This window comes from Saccopteryx bilineata, chromosome 1 (assembly GCF_036850765.1).
Source record: "Saccopteryx bilineata isolate mSacBil1 chromosome 1, mSacBil1_pri_phased_curated, whole genome shotgun sequence".
Lineage (NCBI taxonomy): Eukaryota > Metazoa > Chordata > Mammalia > Chiroptera > Emballonuridae > Saccopteryx > Saccopteryx bilineata.
In genome coordinates, this window is record NC_089490.1 from 297,886,284 (window position 1) to 297,912,995 (window position 26,712).

Genomic DNA, 26,712 nt, shown 5'->3' on the forward strand with positions numbered 1-26,712 from the left:
GAGGGTAATAGCCATCCATTATCTATCTATCTATCTCTATCTATCTATCTATCTATCTATCATCTATCTATCTACCTTATCTATCTATCTATCTATCTATCTATCTATCTATCTATCTATGTCAGCGTTTCTCAACCTGTGGGTCGCGACCCCGGCGGGGTCGAATGAACAAAACACAGGGGTTGCCTAAAGCCATCGGAAATACTATTATACAATACATTTTTAAATAAAATATATATTTCCGGAAATACTATTATACAATACATTTTTATACAATACATTTTTAAATAAAATACGTATTTCTGATGGCTTTAGGCAACCCCTGTGTTTTGGTCGTTCGACCCCCACCAGGGTCGCGACCCACAGGTTGAGAACCGCTGATCTATGTAGTTCATGCATATCCCAAGTGAGATCTGTGCTACAGAAGCTCAGTGCAAAGATACATATTCCTGGTTTTGTTTCCTGTTTTCTTGAAGTCCCAGTCCTCGCTTCATTAAGCTATGGCAAAGCATTCTCCCAAGTGAGAAAGCTGAGTGAATGTGAGGGCAGACTTGGGAAGCCACCGACTCACTCCAGCTGCAGTCAGCTGGGTGGAGGGAGAAGAGTGCTCGCCAGCCACAAGCAGACTCACTCAGTCTAGAGGAGTGGGTCGTGCCAATTTGGAATGGGTTGAAAGCAGCCAAGTAGCCCCTCCACCCCTAGAAAACGCCCCTTCCCTAAACCAACCTTGACATTCTCCAATGGGTGATTCACTCCCTGTGTGGCTGCCAGCCATCTGCAAACATCCTGTTTTAAATTTCAAATACCTAAATAGTGGTGGTGCAGAAAAGTTCTGGGAGGAGAAGTTGGAAGTCAGCTGGACAACCTGGGAGACTAGAAACAAATTTATTCTCTAAATCTTAATTTAATACCAACTAGGTATTAAGGACATAACAGAGAGCAAGAGGGAACAAGGCAGGGAACACTCTGCTCTCAGGAGAACGTCCATTCCGGGGAGGTGGCAGACAGGGTGTAAGACAACAAAGGAGCACAGAGTACAGAACGCCCTGGGGAGGAAAGAAATGGGGAAATGGATGGAGACTAATGAAGAAGGCGGCCTGGCTTGGGGTGCTCGGCTGACTCCCACAGGAGGTGTGGTAAGCAGGCAAAGAACTAGAGGGCCAGAGGAACCAGATGAGCTAAAAAAGGTTCTGGCCAAAAATACACAACCACCCAATACTTGTAAAGCAGGCAGATGGCTGATACCTGAGGACGAGCAGGTAGAACGGAAAGACCGGAGCCTGCAGAAGAAGTCACGTCAGCCTCTGCAGCAGCCTGCGTTTTATCCTGAGACAACAGGTAACCACTAGGGGGGCTGAGATGCACCAGACAAGACCCAATCTATGTTCTTAAAATGTCACTCTAGCTTCCTGAGTATAATGAGTCACACAGAGGCAAGGGAAACAGGAACGAGACCAGGTAAGAGAGGGAGGACTTGAACTAGAGTGAGAGTGGACGTGGGGAGAAGAGGGGGATTGGCCCTATGCTGTAGAGACAGCAACAACAGGACTAGGGTGGACCCAGGTGCGGTGGTGGACAGGGGAGGGGAGATTACACTTCCATTGGAATCAGCCAAATATGTATTATAAGAAAGTCATCATAAGAGCTCAGCTCACCACACTCACACAAATAAACACATTCCTTTTGACAATCAACCACTTGGGTCCAACAAGAAATTCTTGGTGCCCTGGGAGGATAGCTCAGTTAGTTGGAGCATCATCCCGAAGCACAGAAGTTGCCGGTTCGATCCCCAGTCAGGGCACATACAGGAACGGCATGATGTTCCTGTCTCTCTCTCTTTCTCTCTCCTTTCTTCTCTCGTTAAAATCAATTTTTTTAGCCTGACCTGTGGTGGCGCAGTGGGATAAAGCGTCGACCTGGAACACTGAGGTTGCCGGTTCGAAACCTTGGGCTTGCCCGGTCAAGGCACATATGGGAGTTGATGCTTCCTGCTCCTCCCTCCCCTTCTCTCTCTCTCTCTCCTCTCTCTCTAAAAATTAATAAATAAAATATAAAAAAATAAAAATAAAAAAAATCAATTTTTTTAAAGTAATTAATTAATTAATTCTTGGAATGCATTATTTATTGTAGGGCCGTGTAGGGCAGAGAATGCCTTTGTTCCAGTTGGATGGGACTCCTGGGCTTAGGTAGAGCTCTTCCCAGTACCTTCCCAGCACCTGCCGTCACTTGTCTGCTTGGTGCTTCCTGGAGGGTATGATAATTTTGAGAAGGAAGTTTAAAAGAATGTGTGGATATGATGAAAGCATAACCAAGGAGACAGGTCCATGGCAGTGACTGTCTGGATTTAGTCACAGCGTGACCCAGTGAGCACCTCCCATCACCGCCATCACCGAAACACTGCTGAGAAGTAATCACTGCAGGAAACCTCACTTGGAACTTTTTACCAGGGAAACAGATTTCCTAGTGAGCAAGGCTTGCCTTTCAGAAAATCTACTTTTAAGAAGTTTAAAAGTTATATACAATAGAGAGTCCAATATAAAAGCTATAACTAACTAAGAACACTCAAATGTCGCCACAAATTAGGATTTGTGGTTCAGCTTACCAGCCCTCATATTTTTTTACAGTAAGAACTGTCCTCAGAAATGACATTGCACTTGTATTACTCTCCACGGCACCACCACAGAAATGCTTCCACAGGAATTCCCCCAGCGCCCCAGGAGACTCACATGGGTGTCTAGACTTCCACAATGAGCAAAGACTATGCAAATTTAGAAAACATGAAGCGATCTTTCATTTAAAGGACTAAAACTACTCAATCACAAGAATCATGTCCCTTATATATATAGTTTCTTAGAACCCATCAGCCAGACTCAATGCAATCAGAGGATAAAAAAGAAAAAAATTTAAATAGAAAATGATGGCATTAGAAGAGATGGCAAGAAAAGGAAAAGAAGGCTCAATGCAGACTCAGACAGGACATGAAGATACTGGAGGAGGAGTGAGTAGAAACAGGGAGAGCAGAGAGAGAAAGAATAAAAAGGCAGAGGAGAGGACTGGGAAGAGGATGGAGGGACAGAGTGCACAGGAGGAAATAAGAAAGAAGGAGCTTGCTTCGAAACAAGGAAGGTCATATCCTAAGAGAAATGGGTCCCTAGACCAGACTGCTGACTACGACACCTGGAACTGACAGGCTGGTTAGAGTAACTTCCTCTTCTGACTGAAAAATGGCTGGACTGGGAACGTCTTACCTCTGACATCAATCTGAGCTGTGGCTTCAACTCAGCCCACCTCCCTCCATGGCAGGTCCCTTCCCTAGGAAGTGAAGCTCCTGAAACAGGTCTTTTCCAAACTTGACCCTTTTGTGATTTAAAAACGAAATAGAGGTGAAAACCCCAGGAAGAGGAAGCAGACTTCCCCAACCTCTCTCGATGGTGTGTTACCTTTTGAAAGTCACTGAACTTACCCTTGATTCAGTTTCCTTGCCTATAAGTGGGAGTTGGTGATCACACCCACCTTGTAGGGTATCCAGTAAGGACTAGGTCGGAACGGAGCCTGGTAGCATAAGAAGTGTGAGCTACTTATTAGCAGAGTTCATTTATCCCAAATTCTCAGTGTCCTTTATCAGCTTCTTCATATGGAGGGGTTGTAGATCAGAAGTTTTAGATCAGAAGTTTGTTGCGTGCCATTGTTAGGCAGTTTGCAGTCATATTTCAGCACATGTGCTCTGCCCAGGTCTATACATTATTGTGTCACACTGACACAAGGTGCTTTTCTTTCTTCAGAGGATCCGAAGTCAATCTCCCTCCCTGACCCCCCACCCACCCCCAGCTCTAGCCTGGGAGGGAACAAAAGAATAAAGGTCTTTACTCCACGCCAAGGGAAGCAGACAAAACAGGGGGTATCCGTGCTTGGAAAATCCAAGCTTCCTCCCGCCTAGGTTTGACTATCTAGCTTCAAAACTCCTGCAAATACCGTGCTCTCCCCACCCCATCTCTACGCATCTCACCCATTCAGAAAGGCTGTACCGCGTCCTTTACAGAAACACAGCAATAACAAGGGAACTCAGCCCTGCTCCCCTGTTTCTGTCCGTCCCACCATTTTGTGTTCACTATAAGCAAACGACAGTATTTTGCTCAGTCATCTCATGACATGGGAATAAGGAAATTTCGTGCTTGGATAGGGTGACATACAGTGACTAGCTTGGCAGGGGTTGGGGCAGGGGGAAGGTACCACAAACAGAAAGTGGCTCTGGCAATTAAAAATTCAAAGCTATTCTCCTAAAAGCATTTTGATGAAAAGATGAATTTTTCCAAGCAAACCCAATTCTCCATTCACTGATGTTCCTTAACAAAGCCTTGGGGGACCCCTCTATTAGCAGAAGGATGCCAAGCCCCGATGAAGGAGTCAGTGCCCATCTGCTTACATGTACTGTCTCCAGGGTTTTAAAAAGCAGCATGATCTGGGTCCAGGAATCCAGAGTAGCACAGCCTATTGCATCCCTTTCATGTCTTCACCTCCCTCTCTGTAAGAGCTAGAGGCATAGCAATGATCGGGCTCCCACTGCACGTGTTCGAAGTCTCTCCCCTCACTGGCTGCGAGCTGGGCAGGCTTCCTATCCCCTCCCATGACTCAGTTTCTTCATTCCACCCTTGAGTTGGCCATGGATATTAAAACATTTTAAGAGTTCAGATTAAGAAATCCAGCAGCCTGGATTTAATCCAGCTCAGCACTCAGCAGATGTGGACACTTGAGCAGTGGACTTAACTTCTCCGTTAAGTAAGAGAAGAGTGAGACCATAATAGCACCACCCCATAGATTTGTGGCAAAGGTTAAATGAAATCAAGGAGTAAAGAGCCCGTAATCATGCCTGGCACAGCCAGTTCAGTGTTGAAATCGTCACAGTCGTTATACGGCCGCCTAGGTCTTCTGTCATATGAGACCCCGAGTCCCCAAGGCAGACCAGCAGGGACAGGAACAGTCGTCATGGAGACTCAGCCTCTGTTCAGTTTCTGATCCAGCCAGTGTATCCGCCTCAGGCCCCCGGCTACCAAGATCCATAGTTTAATGCAGAGACGTAACAAGCTAGAACCTTCCACGCCTGCTAGGCTAAGCTACCCCCAGGCCCAGTCCTGTCGTGTCCCCCCAGTCTTTGTGGCTCACCTTCAGCACAGATTCTTGGCTCCACACCAGCACTGGACTTCACCCTGAACTCCAGACTCCGCAGCCAGGGCCTGACACCCACACAGCTCTAACAGGCACTGCAGGGCTCCCTCAGGTCCTGTGCCCGACCTCACACTTCCCTGCATCTTCGCCTACCTTCACTTCCATCCTCCCCAGAGGAGGGGCCAGTCCTGGAGCTGGGCAATGTGCTGGGCTAAGTGCACCCAGGTCCTCGTTGGACGCCCTTTGCCTGCTCCTGGGCATCCTGGCGCCCGAGCTGCGCTCCGTCAGCACGCACAGAGCTGTACAGCACCACAAGAAGCAGCAGCTGCCTGCCTCATGGGCATCATGCCTGCCTGCCTTGCGGGCGCCATGCCTGCCTAGAGACTTAACGGCCACCGGGATTGCACACCTGACCAGCAGTATGTCTGTCCCCAGCTGTACACACCCCCCTTCCCAGAAGCTCCTCACCTACCAGGACAAGCAGTTAATCGTCCTCCAGATCAAAGTGAAGATGAGGTGGTGGAGGCCTTGGCCAGGTCTGGGGACAGCCTCCAGGTAGACTGGTGTCCTCCAGGGACCCGAGGTCTGCTGGGGGCTCATCCCGAAGACAGTGGCCCTGGGTGAGCAAACCCGGTGGTGGCCAGCGGAGCAGCAGCCCCCAGGGCGGAAGACCCAGCCCCCAGCTGCAGAGGAGCATTGGGTGTGTGGTGACCAGGACAATGTCTGGTTCCGCTTTAAGGCAGCCAGTGCACACTGATGCCCCGGGCTCCGCGCCCGATGCCCTGCTATTGTTTTCTTGTTACTTCCTCTTCTCTAGGAAATGCACCAAAGCACAGACACCCCAGAAAAGTCTATAAAAGTCACACCTTTAAAAAAAATCTCATCAAAGCCCTCTCCTCACTGAGCTCAGGGACTTGGCATTCTGTTCCCTCAAATACCCTCTGTGTGGCTGACCTCTGGCTCCCGTGGCTGCTCCCAAGCCTCCCCAGCTTCCCAAGAGAAGTCAGCTCCCTCAACACCTTTGCTTCTCTCCATCCACTGGCCTGTACTTTTCTTCTCTTCAAATAGAGCTGTCTACGTTTCTCCCTACTCACCCTGTCATGTCATTCACCGCGGTCTCTGCCCTCCACCTCCCCTTTCTTGTTCTTCATGCTCACCGTGGCATTCAGACCCTGACGCTCCACCTTCCTCACACCATCCCCCTCCTGATTCCGTGAGCTCCCTGCACCCCGGGACCCAGGTGAACAGAACTAGCCACACCTCTGAGAAGCCTCGGGCACTCCTCCCAGACCACTGGCCATACGTTCTCAGTCTCCAGAACAGGACTGTGACCATACTCTGTTAGGACACCTGGGTACCTAGGTCCAACCAGTTAACTGGAAATGTGCCTCAATCACTCACAAGAGAAGGAAAATATCTGGTGATCTAGACATAGACGTGAAATGGCCCTTAAAGATGTATTTCAAAGATCCCAGTGGAACCGAGGGTGAAATAGAATCTCGGTTAGGGGTGGCCCCGCCGTAAATGAACTGGCGAGGCCGCGCCGACCCACTAAGGGAGGGTTAACAGAAGTACGTCTCTATCTCGTAAAACCCTTTCAGAGCAGACGGAATTTAAAACAGGAGTTGTCCACGTTGCGACTTTTAAGCAGTCCTTTTCACACTGGAACAGCATAAAGTTTACTTAATATTCACAGTGCTGCATAAAGGACTATTGAGAACACTCCAGGGGCAGCTGAGAAAACACAGGGAATGAGGCAACAGGTCCGGTGCCAGGCCCTGGGGTAGCCTGTCCAGCTGAGCCCTCTCACAGACCCTGCAGATGGCACACGAAGGACAGAAGACTCTAGGACACCAGGACAGTGGCCATCATGCCAAGAGCTGGGGTATGACAGGGAGGTGGGAACAGAAAGGCAGGAAGCAAAGGCGAGGACAGCTACCACAAGCAGAGCCAGACCTGGAGGACACACCAGACACACCATGGAAGAGCTGGGACTCTGTCCCCAACCCAGCGTGTGTTCACAGGACATCTGCATTGAAAGGGAATTTGGTGACCAGCCAGACAAATATGGTAAAATTAGAGACAAGGTCCCCTTTCCTCTCCCTACTCTGCCTCCCTTTCCTCTTCTCTTCCTGAACAATGCAGTTCTAAGCCCTTGAGAGCCACGTGGGCATCTGTGTGGGGCCGGGGTGAGAAGGGAGGTCGGGCGTGCAGGGAGGCTGAGCTGGAGCAGAGCAGACCTCAGGTCTGCAGAGTGAGAGTGGGTCTGCAGAGGAGGGCGCAGGGTGCCGGGCAATGGAACCCAGAACCCAAACGAGGGGAGAAAGGCATCCTTGTTGACGGGGAAGTGATCCAGTGCTAGGTTTCAGAGTCTGAGCTTTGAGACTCCCCCAGGGAAACAGCCTTGATGGAGAATCAAAGCCCAGTGACCTGGCAGGCGGGTCAGAGCCCACGCAGGGGGGAGAGGGCACTTACCTGAGGCACGGGGGCTGGGAAGGGGGCAGCACAGCATGCAGAAGCCCAACTGAAGTGAGTCAGGCATTTATGCAAGAGAGGAAGTACACGTAGAAATGGCAGCAAGGGAGTATTGGCTATAAACAGGGATTGATCAAATGAGTAAGCAAGCTAAGAACAATGGGGGCCAGTTTTGTCACTGCCAGAGAAAATGTTTTTACATATTTTGGAAAGAAAGAAAGCTAGTTGGTCCCATAGTATGGGACTGGAATGAGATCCACTGGTATAGATTCATAACATTTTATATAGAGACAGACATACTAATAACTACAGATGTAACTGCACGCATTGGCTTACATCAGGGGTCCCCAAACTTTTTACACAGGGGGCCAGTTCACTGTCCCTCAGACCGTTGGAGGGCCAGACTATAAAAAAAACTATGAACAAATCCCTATGCACACTGCACATATCTTATTTTAAAGTAAAAAAACAAAACAGGAACAAATACAATATTTAAAATAAAGAACAAGTAAATTTAAATCAACAAACTGACCAGTATTTCAATGGGGACTATGCTCCTCTCACTGACCACCAATGAAAGAGGTGCCCCTTCCAGAAGTGCGGCGGGGGCCAGATAAATGGCCTCAGGGGGCCGCATGCGGCCCGCGGGCCGTAGTTTGGGGACCCCTGGCTTACATGTATACATGCATGTACAAACATCTATTCCACAGAGAGGGCCTGGCACAGCCACACCCATCAGCAGCGAGCACATCTGGTGCCCAGATCCTTGCCTCCAGGTATCACTCCTCAGGCGAGGAGCAAAGAAGTTCCCTAAGGAGACGCCTGATTCCAAGGTTAGGAAAGTTCAGGATGAGCCATCTCATTGTACCTGGAAACAATGGCATACTCAAAGAATGAGGAGACCAGCCAAACAGACACTGGAGCCAGACCAAAGGGCTTCCACCAGCCAAACTGAAATAATGGAACATCACAATACATGGTGATGGACTAGTATGGACACAGTTCAGACTAGTATAAATGAACGAATGAATGAATGAATTGAAAGCCTTTGAGAAAGACAATGTTTACGTATTTTTAAAGTCTCTTTCCCCTAAATATTAATTACAAAGAAGAAAAAAATTAACTTGCTATCTGCTCTGCAGCCACACTACCTTCTTGCAGTTCCTCCCAGGGACACCATGGCTCCTTCCTGTTCCAGGGCCCATACGCATGTGCACTAGCCCCTCTGCATCTTACGTTTTACAGCATGTAAATGTACTACCTGCTGAAAACATATTATTATAAATAAAGGAAAAAACCCCAGAGTCCTCTAGATTATTTTATCTTATCCTGGATCAGCGATAAAGGAGAAGATGGGTCCGAGGAGTGAAAACCACACACTAAGCTTAAAGTGAAAAAAAAAAAAAGTATAATTATTAAAAAAGAAATAATTGAAAAGTTCTAACTTAAAGACTAAAGAATAAATAATAAAGTATATGCTAGGTCTAGGGCACTGCAGATAAATGTGAATAAATAAAACTATTGATGGTACATTGGAAGACATTTCCTGCAGGACACCGAGCCTTCTAGGTAGTTATTCTGCAATTGTAGCAGCAACATTAATAATAATAAAAATAGCCACAGTGATAATAATGGCTAGTTTCTAGAACATCCAATCTATTCAAGTCACAGGGTTACAAATTCAATGTTTTATTTAATCCTCACAGTCAACCAATAAAATAAGTATTAGATTAGCCACCTTGTACAATCCCATAGATAATTTGCCTGAACTTATAGAGCTAATTAATAACCATAATCTATATAACTCAAGGGCCCACTAGGCTCCAAACACCATATGCTTCTCATCAAGGCAGCCCTGGGAAATTTCTAGAATAAATTATCACAGGAAAAACTCCAGTGTCAGCATCATCCTTCTGCAATCCCTCATTTCTGCAGTGCAAGAAATGTGAATAGCTACCCCTGTACAACTTGGGCCAGAACGCTCTTTCTCACTCTAACATTTTTTTGACGTTTTAGTTTTTCAGATTCAATTCTTTTTTTTTTTTTTTTTTTGTATTTTTCTGAAGCTGGAAACGGGGAGAGACAGTCAGACAGACTCCCGCATGCGCCTGACCGGGATCCACCCGGCACGCCCACCAGGGGTGATGCTCTGCCCCTCCAGGGGGTCGCTCTGCTGCCACCAGAGCCACTCTAGCGCCTGGGGCAGAGGCCAAGGAGCCATCCCCAGCGCCCGGGCCATCTTTGCTCCAATGGAGCCTTGGCTGCGGGAGGGGAAGAGAGAGACAGAGAGGAAGGAGGGGGGGAGTGGAGAAGCAGATGGGCTCTTCTCCTATGTGCCCTGGCCGGGAATCGAACCCGGGTCCCCCGCACGCCAGGTCGACGCTCTACCGCTGAGCCAACCAGCCAGGGCCCAGATTCAATTCTTAATGAGAGGCTTTACCCATGCATGGATTAAAAAAAAAACAAAACCTTATGTTTGCACACATCGCCACATTATAGTACACCTCTTACTGCCAATCACTCAAAGTATTGAAGTTTCTGAGTTTGATGAGCTGGTAGAAATTGCTCAGCCTTCATTTTCCAGAGGAGGAAGCTGGGACCTCGATGTGGTAAGGGACTTGTCTTACTTCGAGCTCCCGCTAGCTTGGAGCCATCGGACATAAAGTGCAGTCTCTCAACACCAAGTCCCATGCCTTGGGTAAATAAAAGCTTAAATCACAGTGGACTGTCCTAAAGATGAAAGTAAATGAGAAGAAAAGCCTGCTTATCAAATTTGCATTTCTTTATTGAAACAGTTTAATGTAAATAAAACTAACTAGTAAAGGAGGGGATTCTCTCCAGAGGAAGGATTTATCCATAGATCTCAAATCCCTCCCTGGTCATTGGCCAAGGGAACTGCCATTGCAACCCTTTGGACAGAAAAGAATTCCCACTCAGAAGGGAAACAGTGTTTGCCCGGTCCACCCTCCAGGCTCGGACAAGCCCTCTGCTACACTGCATTTCAAATCAATGTGGTCAAGGATGTTTATACATCTTTAACTATAACTGTGACTTCATCAATTTCTTGTGAATCATAGTTTCAGACAAAAATCCCTTTCTGTGGACTTACTCATGTTAGCTATTTCCCTCCTTCCACTCCTAACACGCACCTGTGCACACACACACAAACACTCACACGCACACACACATGCACATGCCTGCTCCACTACCTGCAATAAACGTTGACTTTTCCAAAGTGCTGCTATGATCAGCCCATTTCCCATATGCTTTCTCTATCAAGCTATGCAGAGGTCGGAAAAGAGATAAATACATAAATTATATAAGCTAAATAACATAAGATATGTGTTATATACCTTAAATATATATTTATAAAATAGTATATCTTGTAAAATATACAATACATTAAATATCTGTAAGCTATATGAATTGAATAACTTATAAGTTATAGATGTTAAATAAGCCTATTTTAGCTAATAGCTTAACCTCATATGTTGCTTCTGCAGATGTGCTTAAAAATAAGGAACAGTAAAAAGAAAAATCACTAAAGCACAGCAAGAGCAAGGAAGAGAAAGGAAAGCAAAAAGAAGGCCCCAAAAACCCACAACCGGGGAGAAAAAATCAGTCATTGGAGATAAGCTGAGAATGTTGGAGGATCGGAAAGAGAACCTTGGTTTCAAACTTAAATAGAAGAAAAAAGGTCTGCTTGGAAGAAAGACAGTGATTGATACTGATGACCCAGCCAGAGACTGTGGAAACTACATTTTCAAATGGTGTGACTCACTCCTCAGGGTTAAACCAGAAATTGAGTGAGGAAAACATTTCCAGAGACAAATCTGTCCATAAACATGGTGGCGGGTGGCTGGCTTAGCGAAGGGGAAAGTCAATGGCATCAAATGGGACCATCAGCATGAAACTGTCCAACTCCGATACATCTGTTTCTCAGAACTGCTAAGTGTCCTCCCACCTGATTTCACGGCCCAACCATGAAGGAACACGCAGTGGGAATGCATGTACTGAATGGTAGAGAAGCATGGTTCTGTAGGAAACGCTCAAGTACAGACATCACTCTTTTCAAATGAGTGCCTGAAATGTCCCAAGGAGGAAAATAAGAAAATCAAATAACTTACACCACTGGGAAATCTCAGGTGGTCATGGTTTTCTAAGGTGTTTGGAGGAAGGTTTTCCCATGCTTGACTATTTGAAAAGCAATAACCAGGTACAATCCATGAAGAAGGCCAACAGGCCAACTGCAGGGTTAACAACCAGTTTATGAGGAAGTGGGAGACAAACACATGCACGCCTGCTCTAAATCCCCAATGTATCTAGTCAGGGATATAGAACCTGGTGGAAGGAAGGTGGTCCCGGCCCTGGGGTAGGGGCCATGTCTCCTGTCGCTGTCGTCTATGGAATGTACTGCCATATTGGCCCCCCATGTGTGGACAGAGCAAAGGAGGAAGCCTCTTTCATGCTTTGCCATTCTCCTTTTGTACCTAGACTTTCATTAACATCTGAAAAACTCCAGACTTGCAATCTCTTAAAGAAATGTTTATAAACATCAAGGTCTCCTCATTCTTAACCCAAACCTAGCATCAACAGGCTCCATCCCCCTTGGGAGTAGCAACAGAAGTCTACACAGTGCCTGTCCCAGCATTCCAGAGTCCCAAAAAGCCTGCCTCTTCTCAACAGCTCAGATGAAGACGCTGAAACAAGACAGCATGGCTGAGTACACTCTCCAGAAAGATGAGGATGAAAGAATCTGAGAACTAGAAGCTGTATGGTGACATCTGTCTCTGACAAGACACGGATTCTAACATCACTGCAAAGCACAGCAGAGTAGCAAAGGATGACAATAGGTACATGCGTCCTACCTTATTTGGCTCCCAACACCCTGTGGATCTTTTCAATATTTTTCTGAATTCCATTATCTAAGATTCCTTGTCCACCCTTTCACTCATCGACATTGATGAGAACAGCAGCATCTCCCCCCACACACACACACACTGTTTCTAAGAATCATTAGGTGCCAGGTGTTTGCCAAAAGGATGCAATACATGAAAGGCTATACTTAGAATTAGTGTCTCTGGGTTTGACAGGCCAATGTTTGTCAAATTTTAATGCACAAGCAAATCACCTGGGGATCTTGTTAAAGTTTAGGTTGTGATTCAGCAGATGTGGGTAGGATCTGAGATTCTGCATTTCTAGCCAGCTCTCAGCTGATGTCCCAAATGCTGGTCCACAGGCCACACATCTGGCAGCAAGGACCCACTCACATCACAGAATCAAGGCGGCAGAGGGTCTCATCCCAGTCAAAAATAAATCGGTCATGCCATACTGCACGATCCCCTTCAACAACCAAGTAAAACATTTTTCCACTTACCAAACCTAAAACCCAGGCCTCCTGTTTCCTCAAAGTTCTTATTAATATCGGTCAGTGAACAGAGACACTTTTGACAGGAACTAGATCTTCCTAAAAACTAATATTTACGTGCCCTGGATCTACAAGTCATGCTGCATCAGAAAAGAAGAGAAACATTAAGACATTGGTACTGGGAAACTCTGGACACCTAATCTGTGATGTCTATAATGAAAACAGAAATGCGATTCAAAGTCAAGTCTTCCCAGAAGAGGTACACAGGAGAAGGCAGTAACATCTCTGGTCGGTGTGGCCCTATAAGCCAAGTGACTAGCCCAGTAATAATGAGAGCACTGGCCTCTTGTCTCCCACAGCAGCTGAGGGCTCTTGCTTCTCCCGCACTCACCGAGCCACAGGGAACGTCCTTACTTCAGGACCCAGAAAAAGAAACTAGTGCTGCTCCTTGACGTACAGGTTGTTCAGTTTTCTCTCTCACTTCCAATCGATCCTGCTGGGAACTCCCAAAATGAGCCCAATGAATCAAAAAGTAAGCAGAAAGGTAAAAGGGGGGGGTCCACTCATATTTAAGAGCCTGTAACCCAAAGCAGTACATCAACAGTGAGGGGAGGAATCTCCCACCAGCCAGGGGCCCTGCTCCAGTCTCATGTCTGAGAAAGGAAATCCCCAAAGGTCAGGGGTCAGGGTGAATTCTTCAGCCTGGGAGCAGAGTCAGGAAATGCAGAGAGCATTTATTTCCCTCCCTGGGGCGAGGAACAAGGAACCCTGAGCCACAGTCATGCTATAATTCAAATGAGTGTTTCCTGCCAATAAACCACGAAGTTCCGGATGGAGGAGCAAGGCTAGAAGCCATGATGAGAAAGATTTCCCACGTGGCTCTGCCAGTGGTGTCACTCCTCAGCCACCACCCCAGGCTGTGGCCAGAGTTCAGGAACGTGGGGACAGAAATCATTACATTCTTTGATTGTACAGAATGGAACTGGTAGGGACGTTTAATCAGGGCGCAAATTCAGGGGGCCATGTGGTACAATGCCCAGCCGTCTCCAAAGAGGCACCCTCATACAGTACAAATTTCTAAACGTCACTAATGTCATTTGTAGCATTTACACAGAGAACACTTAATTCTTGCATTTTGGGAAATTAGAACCCAACACAACTAGAAAAGTTAAAATGATTATGACAGGATATCCTAGAGCAAACTGACACCTTGCCAGTTAAAAGCTGAGAAGCTATTCTAAACTTTCCTCGTGTACTGCATCCGAAGAGAAGGAAGGTCCAAGTTCTTTTTGGAGCATACCTTCTATGTGTTCTGGTGACAAAACATTTTATTTCTCAGTTCCATGTAAAGATGGCTATTCAAGGACACTAGTTGGGGTTGCCGTCAAACATGGCTGTCGGATATATATTTCAGCACAAAAGTTTCACTGAAAATTTGGGTGTTTGTATGGAAGAAATGTTTCTCCTTTATACATGTTTATGGGATCTGAGCCTTTATGTAATTATCTTACAGATAAGGCCTCCTCCTTTGTACTCAGCTCAAGGAGTTGTTCACCAGAGAACAGAAGCAAAGACCCAATGGTTTCAGGAAATGGACACAAATTCATTCCTCACCTTGAGCAGAAGGAGAGATTAGGAGAGGGAATTGGTTATGTCTTGTGGCAGCTCAATGGAAAAAGATCCTCTATTAACACACACAAACACCCTGTCTCTCCACCCTGTTGTTTGAAACTGAACACCTCAGGCCTTGGGGAACATCTAGCAATGGATTTTTACGTTCCCATGCGACTGTCACCCAGGGGCCACAAAGCCAGGCCAAATTCTGTAGGTAGGGGCCTCTGTGGCTACTCTAGTAGCAAATATTTGTGCAAATTGCAAGAATGCATGCAGCGAAGACAGATGAAATTCTCAAAGTTGCCTCTTCCAGAAAGATGAATTTTAAAAGGCACCAATCTAGGTAGACAGATTATAAAAGAATGCTCCACTTTGGGCTAAGGAATCATAAAAAGGTCCCTTTTCCTCCTGGAGACAGGACTTGGTTCGGCAGGCAGACACAAGTCCAATCATTATCCTTTGACTAGGACCATTCTAGGTGAGCGTTGGCGAATTAAGGCACATGAGCATATGAACTTGAAGCCAGCCAGCTTGCATGCCCACAGAAAAGAAAGAAACTCATTTGGCTTTTGGTGCCTTTTAAAATAAACATCCATTAATTGTCTCATTATGTGTGAAAAGCTCCAAAATAATCCCAGTGGACTGTTTCTTTGGCAAAATCACTCAATGATTTGGATCTAAAATTCTTCCATCATCATGGTTACTGCCACATAATTCTGTTACTTAGTATTTGCTTCTTTGTGCTCCTGTATTTAGAATGCATCTGGAAACTGAATTTGAAAATGCCCACCTGATGGTTCTCAGTGTTGTCTGGGAAATTTCCTGTGAGAAAGGCCATCAGAGTGGGATTTATACTCAAGAGGCTGTACCATTATCAGGAGGTACTGGAAGGAGGAACATGCTTCCAGTTCCTGCAGTCAACCCACACAGGTCTGTCTCTGGGCAGAATTGGAAGAGACTTACCATGTTCATGGACTGAAAGATCAAACATAGCAAATGTCAATCTCCCACCCCTGCAATTAACATACAGGTTTAGTGCAATTCCTATCAAAATCCCAGTAAGGTTTTTACAGTCAGATTATTCTAAAATTGATACAGAAAGGCAAAGGAACTAGAATTTCTAACACAATTTTTGAAAAAGAAAAATAAAATGGGAGAACCGGTCTACCTGATTTCAAGACTAATTATATAGCTATAGTAATAAAGGTTCTATTGGTGAAACAGAATATAAAACTCAGAAATGGACTCACAAAACTATGTCCAACTGATTTCAAAATTATAATCCATAGTTGAGCTCAAAACAAGACAGGAAGTCTTAATGGGCCGAAGGGACAGAAAGGGGAGGAAAGTGCGTCCCTGGAGGGAGCCATGTCAGCTATCAGATTAGGGATCAGGGCTGAATTCCAGCCAGAGCTGGAATTGAGGCTGGGGTTTAGGGTAGAGCCAAGAACGACATTTATTTTTAATAAAGCCTGAGCTGAGAAAGATTGCCCCTGAGTGCACAGGAATTAAAAATATTTGTTTACTGACTCAGAGATACAGTCTAGGTGGTGGGTACCTAAACCAGGCCTTTGGTGAAAGTGGGGTACCCCATATAATGAGTCTGAACCCTAATCCTGTATCATAACATTTTAGACTATCCTCTCAGTGCAAAAATCTAAACTGAAATACTAACAACAAACTAACCAAGAACAAATCCCTCAGGGCCCCTGGCAACAGAAAATTCAAAGTCACCCCACTGGGATCCTCACAGGTCACAACTCCCACTGAGGACGAATTCCGAGTCTAATTGATTAAAGAACACAATTTCTCCATCAAAGAACTGAGAGGAGAACAAATCAACTAAACTGTTCAAAAAAACAAATCCTATAACTTCAGAGTTATGAAAGTGTTGAGGGGAAAGGGTGGTGAAAATAGCTGAGATGAGCAGAGGGAGAGCTGGGAAGCCAGGGACATGGGCTAACTCAGTCTGACAGTGGGCAGCCTCCAGGGGATGGGGACCAGAGCCCAGTGAGAGGGCATTAAATGGAAGGTGGTGGTCCCACAGTTTGTCATAGGTGACTTTTCTTGGGTCTTCAGTTTGCAATCATCTGAGTCTACTCCAACAGAGACTAAATGAACTTCAAATTAGAGAGAACTCCAAGAGAACACAGCCTCCACCATGAGGATGACCACATCTGAAGCAAAAGCTATGCCAGCTCTGAGCCGTAAGAATGACAAGCAGATGTCTCGCTGCATATGACAGCGTGTCCTTCCTCAGAAAGCCTTCCCAGATGCCACTCCGAGTGGGAAGCTTAGAGCCAGCCAGTCCTAAGCCTGCCGTCCTGTGAATCTGAGTGTGCGGTCACCCCTGGGTGTAAGACAATATAAGTATCTCCTGGAGATCAGACCTCAGACAAGTGATCAGAAAAATTTAGACACAAGTCCAACCATTGATTACCCTTCTGATGTGGACCACCCTAGGTGAGCACTGGCAAATATGGCAGATGAGCCAATGGACTTGAACCCAGGTAGCCTGCATGTTCAAAGGAAGAAAAGAAACTTATTTGGCTTTAGGTGCCTTTTTTTTATGAACATCCATTAATTGTCAAATTATGTGTAAAAAGCTCCAAAATAATCCCAGTGAATTGGTTCATCTGGAAAAATCATTCAGTGATTTGGATCTAGAAATCTTCCATCATTTTGGCTACTACCACATAATTTCATTAGTTAAAATTTGCTTCTTTGTGCTCCTGCATTTAGCATGAGTCTGAAATCTGAAAATGCCCACAGGGTGCTTCTCACTGCTCACTGGGGCCATTTGAAATGGAAACGGTACCATTATTCTATTTCCAAACCTGGGAGCAATTGAGAGCAGTGGGTCTTAATCCCAGCTGCAGGCTGGAATCCCCTGCTACCTGCAGATTGATCGACCATTAATTGTATGCCCTTTCTCCTTAAGGCATTTAGAGGCCAGGACCATGAACATCAGGAGTGCTCAATTTGCATGTTGAATGCATCCATGAACCCACTGGTAGTGGTTAAGATGTTAGGGGTCTGGGGACGGAGGAGGGAGGTGATGGAGCCCAGCACTCACCAGTCCATGGCAAGAACTGAGGGCCGCAGTCCCAATGGAGGTGCCCCGCTGCAGCACTGTGCCCCTGAGGTGGCAGGGTGGGCCGGAGGAGGCCACCATCTTAACGTGGGAAAGGTTCCCATACCTCCTCTCCACAATGTAGCTTTTGGAAAGAAATCCCTGATTGACTGTCAAGTTAAAAAACAGGTCCTTCTCCTCATGCGAAATTCTGTAGTACACCCGGTCCTCTGGGCTATCCAGGTCCCTCTTCCTCCTGCTGCCGGGGAAGGAATGGCGCAAGCCATAGGACAGAAAACGCCCACGCGCATCCACACGGACCGGCGCCACCACGTGATGTTCCGGCAGGGCCCTGACAAAATGGTCTGAAAAAGAAAGGAGACGAGAGTCAAACAGAGACCTCTGCTACAGCAAGGCAAACTTAGATTAGAGCTTGCTGAATGCAAAACCCCACTGCTGACTTGAAGTTTCGAGATCCTTTGTACCATACAAACACGTTAACATTAAATTCCCTGAACTGACACGGGGCTCCCTCCTGGGTGGCGTTTGACCATTTAAGCAGACACTAGAGCAGGGGTCAGGAACGTATGGCTCGTGAGCCAGATATGGCTCTTTGATGGCTGCATCTGGCTCACAGACAAATCTTTAATTAAAAAAAATGTTAAAAATATAAAACATTCTCATGTATTACAATCCATTCATTTCCTACTGCTCATGTTCATGGTTGTGGGTGGCTGGAGCCAATCACAGCTGTCCTCCGGGACAACACCAAATTTTTATTGGATAATGCCGAACGTACACAGGTCATCGTATGGCTCTCATGGAATTACATTTTAAAATATGTGGCGTTCATGGCTCTCTCAGCCAAAAAGGTTCCCGACCCCTGCACTAGGGCATAGCTCTGGATGTCAGATAGTTTGCCCAAGACAAATTAAGGCACAAATTAATTCATGAGGAATACTATTGGGAAGGAAGCAAGATCAGGATAACGAACAGAAACATTTCAGTTCTAGAGTTCATTCATCATAGCACTTCGCTGTTTATTAAGGAATTTAAACACCTTGGGAGCATCCTGTTAAGTCAAGCTGAAAAAAAAATTTCAAAAACACAACAAACCCATCATACACACTCTGACGAACCCCACACCAATTACAGCATAAGCAGTCCATAATGCAGCAAAGAGCACCTAAAGGAACTTGTGTCTTTCTCCTTTAATTTTACAAAATATATGAAATAAAAGGGTAAGTAAACCTACGAGGATTCAAGGCACGAGTGTAAAATATGAAAACTGCCACTTTGACAACGCAAACCACAAACACTCACTCCTTCCACATGTAAGAGCACACGTGCCTTCTGACGTCCTCAAATTTAACCCCTCCGCCACCCCTTCATTCTGACATTAGAGAGTAAGAAGGAATCTAACTATTAGGGAGTAACTATCACTCTGGATTTGAGACTAGTTAAAGCAAACCATTAACAGTAAGATAAACTAATCTTTTGTTAGAGGCAGAAACACAGAAAAAAAAGAAATCAGGAAGGAAGGAAGGAAGGAAGGAAGGAAGGAAGGAAGGAAGGAAGGAAGGAAGGAAGGAAGGAAGGGAGGGAGGGAGGGAGGGAGGGAGGGAGGAAGGAGGGAGGGAGGAAGAAAGAAAAGAAGGAAGGAAAGAATAAAGGGAGAAAGGGGGGGGATTCAACTTGCCACCTCCCAGCTTACTTGCACTTTCTAGCTGTATGACTTTGTTCACGCCACCTGCTGATTGGCACTCTATCAATGTACTGTTTATTCCTATTTATGCTTTGAAGTCCCAACTTTCCTTTCTCCTGCTCTCCCAGTTTGAAGTTCTCTTTGCCACCTCTGAACCCCATGCCCTCACTTTCTGTAGCTCCCAGAATAGCCTCATTTTACAATGCCTTTTGTTTATCGCACTATGTACCCCCATACTCTGGGGAGGCCAGAATCTCGTCTATCACAGCACGGATGGAGCAGCGACCACAACTACAGCCGGTTAACTAAAAGAGCTGGGCTTGGTGGGGTACAGTGATAAAAAACCTTTACTTCCCAGACAGCTGCCTTCAAATACTCTCTGCCAGAGAAGTTCATCTACACAGTTTCACTCCTAGGTACTATAAGATTATCTCAATTTTTATAAAATTATAAAATGTCCAGACCCATTGCTTCCAACTGCAGCATTCTGGAGCAACAGACCATGTAGTGACATGGGCAGAACTTCAAAATACAGCTCGATGAAAAATACGAAACAAGACAAGGAAACACAGAGCCACTCACATTAATGGAAAATACACGTACACAGAAACAATACTACAAAGTTTGCCAGGACATACTCAAACGAAAAATACACATGGAGCCCATTAACACGGTCTTCTATGAGGAGAATGAAAGTGGGGAATGGAGACAAAAATGCACAAATAAAAAAAAAAGAACAAGAAAGGGGTTTTGCACGAATTAATGATGCTATAGGCCAAGAACTAGAAGTCAAATTGACTCAGTCCCCTGTGCCACCCACGCCCCCAAGGACGAGCTGGACCTCTTCAGTATCAGAGCTCCACTGCCCTTCCAAGTTCACACCCAAGAGAAGCATGGCCAGGCTGGGTGAGGCGGGTGTAGTCAGCTTCCAGTAGTATCTCTCCTGCGTTTTCCTCCTCTTCTCCTACTTGTAACGATGTCTCTGATCCCCCAGGGTTAGAGCAGTGGAGGGAAGTTAGAGGCAAGAAAAGTCTTATTTAACTGAGGATAGCCATCATCATGCAATGGTCCCCTCTGTGTGTGGCCCATGTCCAGATGCTGACTCCCTCTCTCAAGAGATCTCAGGTCCCTTATAAGGCTTGTCTCTGAAGATACAACTCAAAGAGTCAAACATGATTTTTGAAGGTGTAAATGAAAGAGTAAAGCACCCATTTCCCAAAGAATAAAAAAAGCAAACAAATACACAGCTTTTGACTAAGTTGCTTTTAACCTAATAGGTTTTTTAAAGAGCCAGCATAAGGCAGCTATATAATATCAAGATAACAATTACTCTAGCTATTTAGTGAGCACTAGCTAGGAGCCAGGTACCCTAAGTCTCTCCTCATTCAATACTCACAACATGCTCTAGATCAGTGGTAGTCAACCTGGTCCCTACCGCCCACTAGTGGGCATTCCAGCTTTCATGGTGGGCAGTAGTGGAGCAACCAAAGTATAAATAAAAAGATAGATTTAACTATAGTAAGTTGTTTTATAAAGATTTATTCTGCCAAACTTAGCGAAAATCTGCTATAAAGTACTTGGTAGTTATTATTATATGCTTTAACTTGCTGTAACTCTGCTTTATAAATTTTATAAAGTAAAGTTACTTCCCTACTTTATAAATCACCATTACTGTGAAACCGATGGGCGGTTAGAAAATTTTACTACTAACAGAGATATAAAAGTGGGTAGTAGGTATAAAAAGGTTGACTACTCTTGCTTTAGAATATTATCCCCATTTCATTGACAAAGAAACTGAGTCTAAGAGAGGGCACAGAGCCAATGTGTGACATTACTTGGATTAAAATCTTGTGCTTCCTATTTCAAAATCATGTCCTTGCCATGGTACTTCATGTACATATATGCAGTTGCACTTGGCAGAGAATATAACAGAGTAGAGGCAACAGCACTGCCCCTGGCGATGATGATCTAACAACCAAAGAACTGCTTGACTTCTTTAAGAGACCTCAATTTGCTCAGCAATCAATGGAGGTAACAATTGCCTCTTTATAAGGCAGAGTAATGGGAAATAAGACCGGCTTTGCCTCTTGACATTACTGCAAAGGAGGCAGCTAAGCCACGTCAGCCCACAGGTGTGGATGGAAATTGGAGGCCCTGTATGTAGTATGGTTAATGTAAGTGGCCCAACTACAGCTGCCTCATGCACCCTAGGTATACCGACAGTATCTTCGTCCTAGGGCAGTGTGAGGAGCCAATAGATAAATATACATAATAGATTTAGAACAGAGCTTGACAAATAGCACTCACTAGCTATTATTAGTATTAAAGACAGAAATGCTTGGCTACCAGTGATCTCTGTGGCCATAAATACATGTAACTTCCAAACAGAGAGAAGGAAGAAGTCCCCACTTACCTTGACTTCCTGTCGGTAGGAGTTTAGTTTAGAAGATTAGGTAGCTATAACTTGGCCAACAGAAAGCAGAGTTCAGAGGGAATAGGATAGGGATGGAGAAATAAGATGTCAGGAAATAATAACAGCTCCTAATTTTCACCACTTCTATGGTGAAGCACGGAGATAGGACCACATTAACTTAGTTTTATCTATTGCTCACTGTTGTAAGGAGGACGTGTTACTAACAGTGTCCCTTGTCTTAGCCTCCATCCTCAGCTCTGTAAAAATATAATAAAGAGGCGTGAGCATTTGTGCTGGGCAACCTGACCCCAGAACCCACCCTTGGGAGCTGAGCCCTGACTTCTCCAGGGTCTATCACTGAGCCCCAGACATCAAGGTGGGGGGAGGCTACCACACACTGTAATGACACCACAGTCTGCATCGGAGTTAGCAGGAATAATGATAAGACTGGAATACTTTAATTTGCCTTGTGTAAAATTCAATGTGAAACCACAAATACTGCACGAGACACTGTGAGTAAGCCCATTGGCACACGGACTTTTGAAAATATAAAACATTGAGTGGTATTATACCCTCTGCTTAGAATGAAAGGAGAGAGGTGAGAGAACATTCACCCATTAGTTTTTATACATTTTAGGTTAAATTCATGATCATTCTCCACATTTGTTTCTATCTTAGTGGCTGAATTTCTAAGACGCCCTTCTGAAAAGGGCAATGAGATTCCTGTAATGGAAATCCACTTTTAATTATCTTCCACAGATTGTTGTAACCTTTCTACTGCATTTCTTATTATAGAAAACTACATGTGTGGAAATGTTATGGAGAATCATGTTGCTCCCCTCAAAGATGTAATGCACAGGAGGATGGATTTGCTCACCAACCCCAAAGTAACCCAGAAATGGTGCAGAGAGTAATTGCTCATTATTATAAATGCACATAAAACATGAAAACTGTGAAGTCTCTCCTGGCATTAAGGAAATATCCAAAATCATTTTCTCCTTGCAGAATCTATTTTTTGCAAATAACATGAATGCATAATTAGCACATTTGTGTCAAAACACACAGCAACACTCTAGGCATTCTCACACAATCCATGCAGCCCAGAACACGTCCCTAACATGGGATCAAGTGCCTGCCCTGTTGATTTCATGGAGCTATCTGGAGCTAAAGAGGTCACAGAAGTGACTGGTGACTTGTGAACAGCCAGGGAATCACACGCCTAAAGGGACAGCACTGGCTGTAGAAGAGAGGCAGCATGCTGTGTGCGAGATGGAGATTTGCCATCATCCTGATCCTTGCTCGGGAACCCAGTGGGAGTCATTGCACAACTGAGCAGTGGGAAAAGTATGCTGAGCAGAGTTTGTCAAATCTGCCTGCTTTTAGTCCTAGAAAGGATTAGATTTATCTCCATACTCCTTCCTCGGTCTAAAATCCTATCTCTGCCCGACCCTGAGGCCTAGAAGGAACCTTACTGGTTACCTAAGTTCTGACTGTGTTTCTAACTGTGGGACTCTTTTCACCCCTCTGGTAAAGTAGCAATTAATTGGCAGGTGCTCAATAAATACATGTTGGCTCACAGACTGACCACCTAAACCGCCCATTCCTCATCTGTAAGTATAAGGATGGGAGAGGTGATATCCAAAGGGATATGCAAGTTTAAATGTTCAGAATTTGGCCCTGGCCAGGTAGCTCAGTTGGTTGGAGCGTCGTCCCAATGTGCCAAGGTTGTGGGTTCAATCCCTGGTTCAGGAACAAACAAGAATCAACCAATGAATGCATAAATAAGTAGAACAACAAATCAATGTTTTTTTCTCTCTCTCCCTCTCTGATATCACTCTTTTAAAAATTTAAATGTTCAGAATTTGGGTGCAATTCAAAAATGCTGTCAGAGTTCAAGTGGAAATCTAGGGGGATTGGCTAATGGTGAAGCAGCAGGCAGGTCATTTGGAAGCAAAACCCAGGTCATCTTATTCCCAGGAAGCCTCAAATTTTCCTTCTCTGACTTGTTTGCTCTCTCAACTTAGTCCTAAATGGAGCTGTGCTCGGAAATTTCTCCTTCTCATAAAATGTGGATTAAGGACACATATTTTGGTGAAAAGCCTTTTAAAATCTGAAATCCTTTTTTAAAACTTAAAATACCTCCTCATCGCTAATAAGCTTGGGGCACTTTCCAGCCCTTTTTCAATGTCAAACACTCTCAGTGCATAGCCTTACAGGTGACCAAGGGAACAACCAGCTGCCACTGCCCAGAGGAGAGAAAGCAAGGCCCTGGGCAGTCCGCTCCACACTAAACTGAGTTCTCTTGCTAAGAAGATGCGGCGCAGGCAGAGCTGAAAACCAAGCCTGGAGAATGTGTGTCTTTGAACCAAGCCATCTCTAAATGCCCTGGGAAGTGCTCACAGGCTTTATTTGTGCTGCCACAGAAGAGAGACTTTTCACAAAGGGGCTGTTTTTCAAAGAACAACAAACGCTGCTATTTTAAACTTGGGGGTAGGAGATTGTATCTGGACCGTTTACACAAGCGAGTGCTGGCTGACTGACATTCAACCCCAGTGCTGCGGGCTGCAGCTTCCAAGGAAAGCAAAATGACTTGCTTCTGACGGCTCCTGAAGTCTCAGCAGATGAGCTCTCCAGCAGTTTTGAACTTTGCAACGTAGGCAGAAATCTCTGTGTGTTAATCCTAAGAAGGGGGGGCTGGTGATCCTTGCCACCCAAGTGGTCGTGGGGATCAGAGGGGGTCAGGAAGCAATGGAAGCTTCCCAAGACTTGAGCACAGTCAGCAGAAATAGGACTTAGTGGATGCTAACCCAGTGGTGGGTGTGTGTGTGTGTGTCCCTATTAGAGCAATGTTGCTCGATTGTAAGGGGCCAGCCTCGGGAGTCAGGCTACCTGAGTTCAAACCTCGCTCCATCACAAGCTAAGCCCATAAACTCGCCAAGCTTCAGCTGCCTCATCTGGAAAACCGAGACAGTAACAATGGATCCTGCGCCCGGAGGTGGCCAGTGGGCTGACACACACAGAGAGCGCCGCAGCAGTCTTGGTGCACGGAACATTCTCCAGCACTGCTGGTTGTTTTCTCCTAGAAACCCAACGAACTCCCCACCAAACAGGAAAGTGTCTCTGACCCTTCCAGTCCATAAATAGCAGGGGCGACAGTACTACACTTCTAGGGAGTCAGGCTTAGAAATAATTAACAACAGCAATAAATGGTCCGTCACCCTGCTCCAGGGCTTTCCACAGCATCAGGAGCCTCATGGAACTCAGAAAACGACACACTGGCCCTGAGCGGGAGGGCAGGGCAGGGAAAAGGAAGCCCCACCCCCACCCCCCGCTGGTCAATTTGCCCGAAACGGGCTGTTATTTCTAAAACACTGCCCTGCATCTTTCCAGGAAACCAAAACACAGCCAAGCTCACTCACCAGGGGGGCGGAATCACATTTCCCCTTCCCTGACCAGAACTTTAAAACCAGCTGGAAACGCTGCCATGTCTGCCCTTAACCAGTTGGAACTTTTCCAAAAAAAAAAAAAAAAAAATCATTTTCCGTGTTCTGAATCTGAAAATTTAGGGGGCTGAAACCGTGCGGCTTCAGAGGACACAAAAAGGGAGGCGGGGGTGGTAACCAGCTACCTCTGGGGTCCCGACTGCAGTGGCATCGGGGAAAGACCGGCACGCTCACCTTTCAGGTAGAATTACGGGCTCCTTACCTAACACCCTGCGTCCTGAGAAGCCCGCGGGCTGAGCGCCCGGCTCCGGGCTCCCTGCAGCTCAGCCTAAAGGCTCTGCAGAGTTCAGCCGAGTGGGGGAAGGGAGAGGGGAGTCACCAACTTTTCACACGTTTTGCCTCTACGGTTTTCAACAGAAATAAAGAAAAGCCACCCACCTTGCCTCCGGTCCGGGAAGCGCACCTGGCCGGGCTGCGGGTGTCTCCCAGAGCACAGCCCCCCAAAGTTCAGGAGCTGAGCCACCACCCAGAGGTTTGCAAGCCAGCTCCTCTGGGCACATGGCATGATTCAGTTGTTGGGGAGAAGAAAAGTCACCAAGTTTTAGCTCTCAGCTTAAGAAACTGAGTCTCCGCCTGCAGCCGAGGGGGGAGACGCCGGGGTGCATGGTCCGGGGTGGGCGGGACAGCAGCGCTGCCCAGATCTCCGTCCGCTTTTTTAAGCAGAAAGGGGCTAGTTACCTTGATTTCCCCTCCCTCCTCCTGAAAGGGGAGTGATTTCAGCTGACAGAGTCGGTTTTGTGCGGGATGTGCCACGGGTCGGGGCGGGAGGGCGCAGCCCACCCCAGATCCCCGGCCTCTCCCTCCCGCGCCGGCCCGCCGCCAGCTCTGTGCATCTTCCTCGGGGACTCCCACCCCCGCGCTGCCCCGGCCCCGCCCAGAGACCCGGCGAGCCGGCCAAATAGGGGAGCCCCGAGAAAGCCACCCTGGGCGGGACTCCGGGAGGGAGGCCCTGCCCTCCCTTCACCCGGTCACAATGCAGGCAGAGGATGTGGAGCGCGGAGATGGGACTGAGGAACACGGTTCCCCACCGCCCCAGCTCAGTGCTGCCCCCTTTCCTGCCGTCCTCCGCCCAGTTCCTGAACTTTTCCTAACATCGCACACTCCACCGAGATCCTGGGCTGGTCAGACTTCTCCGGGATCCTCTTCCAAGGCAGGCTGACACTCCCATTGGGAAAATTAATAGATGGCTTTTGTCTTTGCCAAATCACTCAAAAGGAAACAGTCTGAGCTAATCTGCTAGTCTGACCCTGGACGAGTCCCTTCCTCGATACTAAAGGTGATCTGACTAAATGAGTGTGAGCCACCCTGAGTCTGAAGGTCTCTCTGGTGTTTTTCTCCCTCTGTGACCTCACCCTTTCGAGCTGTCACCACTCACCCAGAAGGAAACCAGGAGCGCAG

The 26,712-nt window shown here is 46.3% G+C and overlaps 1 protein-coding gene across 1 annotated transcript in view; it reads right to left on the bottom strand.

Moving 5' to 3' along the window:
- The window catches only part of ADAMTS12 (ADAM metallopeptidase with thrombospondin type 1 motif 12), a 228,973-nt gene extending 202,871 nt beyond the window's left edge, over positions 1-26,102 (bottom strand). The window contains exons 1-2 of the mRNA XM_066244268.1: positions 25,693-26,102; positions 17,697-18,058 (exon numbers count right to left, since the gene is read on the bottom strand). Coding sequence (XP_066100365.1) covers positions 17,697-18,058; positions 25,693-25,819 — 489 coding nt within the window. The 5' untranslated portion in view covers positions 25,820-26,102. The remainder of the gene's footprint in view (positions 1-17,696; positions 18,059-25,692) is intronic.
- Between the last annotated feature and the right edge of the window lie 610 nt (positions 26,103-26,712).